The sequence below is a fragment of the Copidosoma floridanum genome, unplaced genomic scaffold (assembly GCF_036245765.1).
Source record: "Copidosoma floridanum isolate Cflo_tuat_1 unplaced genomic scaffold, Cflo_Japanese_pri ptg000006l, whole genome shotgun sequence".
Lineage (NCBI taxonomy): Eukaryota > Metazoa > Arthropoda > Insecta > Hymenoptera > Encyrtidae > Copidosoma > Copidosoma floridanum.
This window is the reverse complement of record NW_028321883.1, coordinates 23,836,669-23,845,465: the sequence shown is the minus strand read 5'-3', so window position 1 is coordinate 23,845,465 and position 8,797 is coordinate 23,836,669. Positions and strand designations below refer to the sequence as shown.

The window sequence follows — 8,797 nt, the reverse complement described above, 5'->3', positions numbered from 1 at the left end:
ACAATATTCAAAGTTTTCTCATCTGTGAGACGATATTTCGGTATTTTCAGCTGAAAATAAAACAAATATTTATCATTAATTATTTTGTTAGATGAACAAGGACTAGTTATTTCATAATGTTTACTTACACATAAATTCCAACCCACAACAGAAGGAATAAGATGCCAAACCCTGAAAATAGTGCTGCCACTAGAGAGATAAGCAGCTCTTTGAATATGTCTCTTGTGAACTTTGTACTAGTTACTTCATACACGAAGAACCAGGCAGTGAAAAAAATTCCAATCAACAGCAAGAGACCTGCCAGCCATGGGAACATTGATGGGTTGACAGGTGATACATATCTTGACATGGACTCAATCTCCATCTGAAGTAAAAGATATTGTTTCCAAAGATATTAAAAAGTCAATTTGTGCATGATAAAGAATAAACAACGACTTTATAACATTAGGTGTGACAGAAGCAATGTCTTACTTTTTTGTTGACTAGTAATGCAGACGTGGCTCAAAAAGTAACCTCGATACGGTCTCTAGGTTGCAGCTTGACGAATCTACACTTTTCTGTCAACACATTAGACATAACGATGTTATTTGTTCAAAAATCTGCACTTGGTTGGCAAATTTAAATTTTTACACTTACTGTTTGATAAGAAGATTCAGTGTTGCTGCCGGTTACAAGCGCGTTCTTTCTGAAAAGTACAATTGCTAATCACAGACCACAGCACAGCAAGTTCAGTGTTCTCTGTAAATACTGCTGCCGCAGAAAAACAACATTATGAAGTGGCGTACAGCCAGTAGCCATCGTACAGCGTATACTGACGTCACTATTGCGCTAAATTTAAATAGTTTTCATATTTTTTACTCAATAACCGCAATAATTAACAAAAAGAAAACTGAATTATTTAGTGAATTAAAAGACATCGTGCGCAATCTTTAAAATGACCCTTTGTTTCGCAAAATCGCGAATTTTCTGTTGCGGCTGCTTTATAATTGATTATGATAACACGGCTCTACTGTGAGTTGGATCAGCGCCATCTAGCGGTCTTCATTTTTTCGCCAAAAGTGGCCTCTACAATTCTGAATCAGAGCTTTAGGGCCTAGAGCTATTTAATCAATTATAAACCAGCCGCAACTAATCTCATAAACATAAAATAAAAAGTTAACGGAGTTTGTGCTATTTGCGGCAAGTATTTAATCTATCTTTAACCCAAATACCTACCTCTAAAAGTTTAAATAAATAGGAGGTCGATTTTTGGGTAAAAATAGATTGTAAATTTGCCACAAATAGCACAAACAACGTTAACTTTTCATTTTATATCTATGAGATTAATTGCGACTGGTTTATAATTTATTAAATAGCTCTACTGTAAAAAAAGTAGCAATAATTACTTGAATCAGCGCCATCTAGCGGATTTCATTTTTTAGCGAAAAGTGGTTTCTAAAATTCTGAATCAGAGCTTTAGGGCCTAAAGCTATTTAATCAATTATAAACCAGCCGCAACTCATTTGATCGACATCAAATAAAAAGTTGACGTTGTCTGTGCTGTTTGTGGCAAGTGTACAATTTATCTTTTACCCGAAAATCGACCTCTAAAAGTATAAATACACTTATTCTCATCTCTGGCGGAGTCGTCTGTCTCTGTCATACGTCGGTCGTCGAATAAGGTACATCGTATAACCTATATACCTGTATACCATCGTAGTACGTAAACGTAAGTACAGTATAATAGTAGTAGTGTAGTGTGTAGGGCTGGTGTTTGGTTTTGGTGTAGGGTAATACCTGCACACTAACAACGGGGTCCTCGCAGTTCGCAGTTCGTTCGCAGTGTTCGCACAGTCCTCGCTGCTATAGCTGACGCACGAGAGAGCAGTGCATATTCTATAGTGTCCGTACTTCGTTATCTATAAATATACATGTGTTCTGCTCGCGACTTCACAATGAAATGACTAAGTATAAAAACTACGACAAGGCATCAATCTGGAACCTTGTATGGATCAGTCGCGCCATCAGGAACAACAATCATAGGACGCTGACGAGGAAGACTATCCAGAGCGTGTACGTAAGGGAGCAGCTCCCCCGGTACGTCCCTTCACCGCGAGACGGTAGCGTGTGTACGCGACTATATATACGCGCTGTGTTTAGTTAATGAGAGTGTGCGTCACGCCAGGCCAGACAGAAGGACTAGATAAGAGATAATAGATCTCTCTCTCTCTCTCTTGCTCTTCTTTTGGTCCTGCCTCAATTTGCTTCCTGCTATAATATTATGGCTGAGGGCTCGGTATGATCTGGACTAATTTTCCAGATTCTCGGGAAGTCTGTTCGAGAGTTCCAATCGTGGGTATCAGTTCATGAAGCGTGAATCATCTTTTGATTATCGGGTCGCGTTGGTGTAGTGTTGTGTTATATTACACAGTCGTATTATTGATGTAGATATGCGCGCTCTCTGCGCCTGGATGATCGTATCTTCCATCGCGATATTGTTATTTACACTGTGATTTTTCTTTCTTCCTTATCTGGAGAACTCTCTGGTCTGCGAGCTTTGATGATGCATTTTGAAAGTCATCTTTGTAATGCCTGCATATTTATGCATACAAGGACGTAATCATATTTTATAAAGCGTTTGTCTTCTGCTATTTTTAGACGTCTCCTGGACAGCGTGATTGTATACAGCGCTCGCCAAGTAATATTTCAAAGATGCTGGGGTACAAAAGACGAGTGTGGCCAGTAGTAGCATCAGTGGCAATACCCATGAACGAGTAAGATTATTAGATTTCTTTTATTAATATGACCAATTTGATGAGCAAAACAATTTAAAATGCTTTGGTTTTGTAGCCAAAATTTTGCAATATCATGGTTTGACGCAGTACCAACGTAAACTGGCGTCAAAACACATTCATAATCCTTTCCTCACATTAATATGGATTCACCACCATCATATTCACTAAGTGTAACTGGACCTCTCAGCGATATTGGCAGTAGTGGCATAGGAGGCTCCATATCCAGTGATTCTGTCAGGGCACATTTTGCTACTGCAGAGGTATGACTTTGCAAATTTTTTCTATGGAGATTTGTTTTAAAGCCAGAACTCAGCAATCCGAGTAAATTTCGTCTTCTTATAGCTACAAGAAAGCGACATGGAAAGCAAATCTTTGTCACAGGATTCATTTGATTATTCGGATGGTATACATGGAGAAAATTTCAATACTTTAAAGAAAGGACCAGCTGCATGGACAGATGTTTTGTCCGCTGCAGCAGCAACAGTGGCAGAGCAACGAAAACTCGAAGTAGCAGATATTGCTATTAAACCACCACCAGAATTCCAAGACAGTCCATCACCACCAGACACGTCTTCCTCCTCTTTAGAGCCACTTGCTTCTGATAACCACACAACTCCTCAAGCCCAAAGAAGAGCTTCAAATACTTGTATTCAAGAATTTGCTCAGAATTTAGTTGAAACCATAGTAGAGGAGGCCTTAAATACTGCATGTACAATTTCTTGGCCTGAAGGAAAAGTAATTCTAAGGCCTCCAAAACGTGCTCCTAGCACAGAGATAATCCATATGAGCTGCAATAATAGGACAAAAACGTGAGTGTTACGATTTTATGACCTATATTACTCACTATCATACTTGATAATTCTGTGAACCAATGATAACAGATTTCTTAAGAATCTTTTCTTTTACACTGTTATCGCGTGCACATAATATATCATAAAAATGCTGAATCATCACTCCTGTTGAAAAAAAAAAAAAAAAAAAAAAACACACACACATTACAGCACTTCACGAGTGTGGATGTCAGATTATATGACTGCATCATCACCGGGACTAGCGACAGCAGGCTACAACGGGGCCATTACGATTACTCCGTTCAGCACGTTAAACCGACCAAATTCACGATCCTCGCTTGCGTCTTCAAGGCTATCAAGCTCACACAATTCAATCAATACGACAGGACTGAGTAACAAGGCGGACGACAGCAGCTTCATCACTTCGGCCATGTCGCACGATATTCTCACTACGAGTCACATCAGTGATATGTACAACGTGCCGTTCGATTCGGACATATACACCGTTCCGATAGACGTTGTGCGGCCATTGCACCACGAGCTGAGAACTCCGCAGCGACCAAAAAGGCACAAGCATCATCGAAAGCGTCGAAGAAACGTGTCGGCGAGCTCTCAGAGCGAATTTGAGTTTCACATACAGCCGCAGCAGGTGAGACACTACTGCGGTGGAATGATAGGCAAGCCCAAGTCCATTAGTCACATAATCAAGTCGCAGAAAATGCTCGATACCTGTTGTAATTATTCGGCGGCAATTCCTGGCTCGGCTGTACCAGTGGCAAACGGCACGTGTGGTAAGAATTCGTATTTAAAACAGAAATTAAAAGAAATTTGACAAGGGTATTTTTAGTGTATTAATGCGATGAAAATTTGAAACTTTGCCAGGCAATAATGGAAAGAGGCATAGCGTGCCAGGAACGTCAGCAGCCGCTACCGTTGCAGTTGTGGGTCGTCAGCCGCAGCAACAACAATATCACCGTCAGCTGTTGACCAAGTCATCGAACAGTCACGTACGCGAGCCTATACACATGACTTTACACGAAGTGCGCCAATATTTACAGACTCTGTACTCGTCTGGTGGTTCGGCAGACAGTTGCAACGAGGCGAAGATGAAGCGCGATAAAATGACCAAACTAGCTTACCAACAGGGCATCGGTCAGTCTTCCATTCACCTCACCCCAATGCCTAAACTTCTCAACCTTAACAACAACAACATTAACAACAACAAGTACAGCAATCCCGTCAACACTGATTCTTCTACAACGAATACGCCAATATCGAACAAGAGCAGCAACGGCCTCATGCAACATAACAATAATAATATTAACAACAATAACAATAACAACAATAATAGTAGTAGCAACGTTAAAAAACAAAAGAAGAATTCGCTATCCACGCTTAAGAACAAAAAGTCGAAAAACGAACGAGCAGATGAGCTCAAGTCGTTGGATGGAACAGATAGTACAACAGGCGGAAACAATGGGGAGAAAATAAAGAAGAGTCAGAGGCATTTTTCGCTCAATCTGAAGCAAACTCTTTGCAACATTTTTAGGTGTGTGAAAACAAATGTAAATTCAAACATAGATAATTCCATTTCAGACTGACATTTTTTCAAATTTTCAATCATAGGTTCAAAAAAATTGGTTCACCCGAACATCAAATAGTTACCAAGCGCAATAACGCAGTTCACCAGTCGGCCGACGTGATATTACAGGATGACGACGACTTGGTAGCAGATTACGAACAACATCCATCCCATCTACCAAACAACAACAACGGCAGTGCAATAAACGGTGACCTCGACTACTCCGAGACGGCAGCGACAGCACAGAAGCTGCCGTTCTTTAAGCGAGCTCTTCCACCTCTGCCCAAAAGCAATGGGCATGTAGACGGTGGTCTAGAGTCACAAAACGGAGATGGTGCACTCGCAAACGGTATAAACGGAGGTGCACCTTCCTGTGACTCATCGGCAAACTCGACACCTCAGACAAGAGGACAGCATCATGCTGCAGCAGCGGACAATAGCGACGAGCAGCCGACAAACGAAGATACTAGCATGGATTTTGCTGCCAGTATTGAAAAAGTCAAAGATGTGAGTTTATGATGGATATTGCAATGAAGCTTCAACAATTTAACGAGTCTTAGAACGTATTTAGTAATCCTTGTAAATTTTTGCAGTATGGGTGGTACTGGGGCCCCATCAGCGGAGAGGCTGCAGAAAAGATTTTATCCAACGAACCAGATGGATCTTTTATAGTTCGAGATAGCAGTGACGATCATTACATATTTTCGTTATCGTTTAGGCTGAATAGTTGCGTGCGACACGTTAGAATAGAACATGATCAGGGTAACTGGGATTCTTTTTTAATTTAAAAGTTTCAATTTTTGAGAACTATCAATGTTTATTGGCTGTTTGTTTCCTTGTAGGTAATTTCAGTTTCGGAAGCTGCACAAAATTCAAGTCTCACACGATCGTGGATTTTATCGAAAACGCAGTGGAGCATTCGCGTAGTGGTCGCTACCTCTTCTTCCTGCATCGACGGCCTGTTCTGGGTCCTATGCGCGTCCAGCTGCTGCACCCGGTCTCACGCTTCAAGCAGGTTCAGAGTTTGCAGCACACCTGTCGATTCGTTATTCTAAAAATGGTGCGCAAGGATCTGATCCCGACGCTGCCGCTGCCCCGGCGCCTCATCGACTACCTGAGCGCGCCCCACTATTACAGCGAGCAGTTAGCCTGCGAGCAGGAGGAACGCGTCGAGTCGCCCGTGAGCTCTTCGACTGGCGAGCTGGAGAAAATCTGCTTCACCCCTCAGGGCTTGTCGTGAGCGACAGCCTTGAGCGCCCCAATGCGCCTCGGCCTACTGGCTGCTGATCTTCTTTCTCCTCAACGTGCATTACTAACGATAGGATGCCGATGACGTGAGCGTGTAAGATATTATTATTATTACATTATGACGAAATTTAACGTCGATGCCTGGATAAAGCAGCGGATACTGCAAAGTGAGCGAGAGAATGAGTGTGACGCCTGCGGTCTTTTGCTACCGTACGGTAGCGCTCGCGAGTACAATCTTCGAGTGAATGGTGTAATTTTTTTTGGCAGTGGGGTTGCTTGAGATTTTAGATAAATGTTTGAAAAAACGTCGTGAGATAATGTTGGTTTTTTTTGGCCGCTGTAAAAACGTTATTGCTTTTGATGACTGCCTTGGTCTCTGGCAACTTTGAAAATTAATTTTAAGTCAAAAGTAAAAATTAAAGATTTTTGGCAGTTAATTTCTAAAAATTGTAAATAAATTGTGATTCAGGTCAATTTAAATATTTTTGGTTGTAAATCCACTTATTAACTTCATGTTACGATCAAACGATAAAATCACGAATATAATAATTTTATATTGGATTCAAAGAGTAAGATCACATTTGTTTATGAAAATTCTAAAATTGAAGCAATTCATGAGTCAAATATTTCTGAGCGCTACTGTACATACGCGTAAAGCGACATTTTTCACCAAGTCATTTTACGTACGGAAAGCAACGATGAATTAATTTTAATCTATGTTGACTTTTTGATTCGTATGTAGTTTTGTAAATTATAGTTATTTTTTTCACGAAAGATTTTATATTGTTTTACATTATTAACGATTGTTATTGAGACAAGTCTGGTTTTCGGTTCATAAGAATTGCTGTTGTTGTGAATTTAAATTATTATTATTATTACTATTACTATCATTGATATATTTATCGCATTTACTCGACCAAAGTGTATAAAGTGCGAGTACATCGATCATTTAACGATTTTTATTGTTATTTATCTTATAATAAGCATAAGATGCAGATGAGATAAAATTTGAATCATTCTATATAAGTATATATACGCGCGAGATAATGGTGATCTTTTTATACTCGTAACAATATTCTTAATTAAAAGGCATAATACGATACCGAATAAAATACTGAGTAAGGTATTTTCGTGTAAGTATATTCGCGGTTTAGTTGAGAAGTGCCCGCATTCAAGCTGCGAGGCACACTAAAGCCAAAAGTACACTCATATAGTTAATCATCGAGTTCGATTCAGGTACAAGCTTATTATAAATATGAAATGGCCAGCTTGTACTCAAGATCGGACCACAAGGACACAGTGGAATGAGAAAAGCACACACACACATCTACACAAAAATACGTATACACATAAAAACAAATACCACGTAACTGGTGATTTGAAAGAATTAGTGCAATATATAATCATACGTAGATTTTCGAAGCAACAAATCGTTCTCGCGCGGCCAGTGGGAACGAAAAGTTAATTGTAGCGTGACATTTGCCACACTTTTTATATAGTCCTTCGTACCCTCCCTAACTCTCCTAATCCTTACTCCACCACCACTTTACATAATTACGTAGTTGAATTATCAATCCAATGATTTGTTAGATCTCGTCACCATTTTGTAATATATATTTTTTTACCGCATTTAGCTTATTATTGTTTGATGCGTGCGTCTAGTGAGTTTCAAGCCAAAAAGCAAAATGTATATGTGATTTATTTTGTGTAAAACTTATTTTGATTTTTTGCCCTCGTCCGCGCGACATTTGTCAAGTGCCAGTGCTCTACCAGAATTGTATAATTTTCGCATGCGATTCAGCATATAAAAACAATATTGATAAAACGGAAAAAAAAATAAATAACGTACATACTCGCACGCGCACGTACGCACGCACATGCACACGCGATTCAGATGCATTTACATGGTTCCTTTTAAACGATACCAATTTTTTAGATAAAAGAACTTTTAGTTCGACATTTAAATATTGATTTGTATTTTATATACAGTACACCTGTTCTGTATCCAAATTTTCAGCTTGAACGATTACTAGACATCTAATTTTGTACGAGAAAATAGAAACGTTTTCATGCATTTATGTTTCAAATTTTTTTACTCGTCGGTCTGTGCTTAATTTATGATTTTGTGTACCATGTAAATTCATCCCAACGCATTCATACATACATACATACAGACACATAATTGCCGTTAATAGTCGTATAAAATAAAGATTTGATTAGATCGTAAAGAATGAACTACATAGTAGTGTTTAAACAAACACGAACACGAACACATACAAAGAGAGCAAGCGAAGACTTCATACGTGATACGCAAAAATAATTTGCGCGGGCATTGTGATTTCGTTTAAATAAATAAAATTCCGTCTATATTAAATGCTTTTTTTATTATTACTATCATACCT

The 8,797-nt window shown here is 39.3% G+C and overlaps 2 protein-coding genes across 6 annotated transcripts; one reads left to right on the top strand and one right to left on the bottom strand.

Annotated features, from left to right (window-relative positions):
• Window positions 1-124: 124 nt before the first annotated feature.
• kud (oligosaccharyltransferase subunit 5 kud) lies at window positions 125-927 on the bottom strand. Its single transcript, XM_014354296.2, has 3 exons — window positions 637-927; window positions 472-557; window positions 125-364 (listed from the first exon to the last, which is right to left on the bottom strand). The coding sequence occupies exon 3, from the start codon at window positions 362-364 to the stop codon at window positions 125-127; it is 240 nt and encodes a 79-aa protein (XP_014209782.1). The 5' UTR covers window positions 472-557; window positions 637-927.
• Window positions 928-1,653: 726 nt separating this feature from the next.
• Window positions 1,654-8,769, top strand: LOC106640305 (uncharacterized). Of its 5 annotated transcripts, XM_089598231.1 has the most exons (10): window positions 1,839-2,076; window positions 2,638-2,753; window positions 2,830-3,034; window positions 3,117-3,583; window positions 3,776-4,299; window positions 4,448-4,506; window positions 4,558-5,114; window positions 5,192-5,654; window positions 5,741-5,909; window positions 5,990-8,769. In XM_089598231.1, the coding sequence occupies exons 3-10, from the start codon at window positions 2,915-2,917 to the stop codon at window positions 6,385-6,387; spliced, it is 2,757 nt and encodes a 918-aa protein (XP_089454357.1). In that variant the 5' UTR covers window positions 1,839-2,076; window positions 2,638-2,753; window positions 2,830-2,914; the 3' UTR covers window positions 6,388-8,769. The 5 variants fall into 5 exon arrangements, with proteins under 5 accessions (XP_089454356.1, XP_089454357.1, XP_014209778.2 ...); XM_089598230.1 differs by lacking the exon at window positions 1,839-2,076 and adding an exon at window positions 1,654-1,708 and having other exon boundaries at window positions 3,776-4,356; window positions 4,448-5,114; XM_014354292.2 differs by having other exon boundaries at window positions 3,776-4,356; window positions 4,448-5,114.
• The last annotated feature ends 28 nt before the right edge of the window (window positions 8,770-8,797 follow it).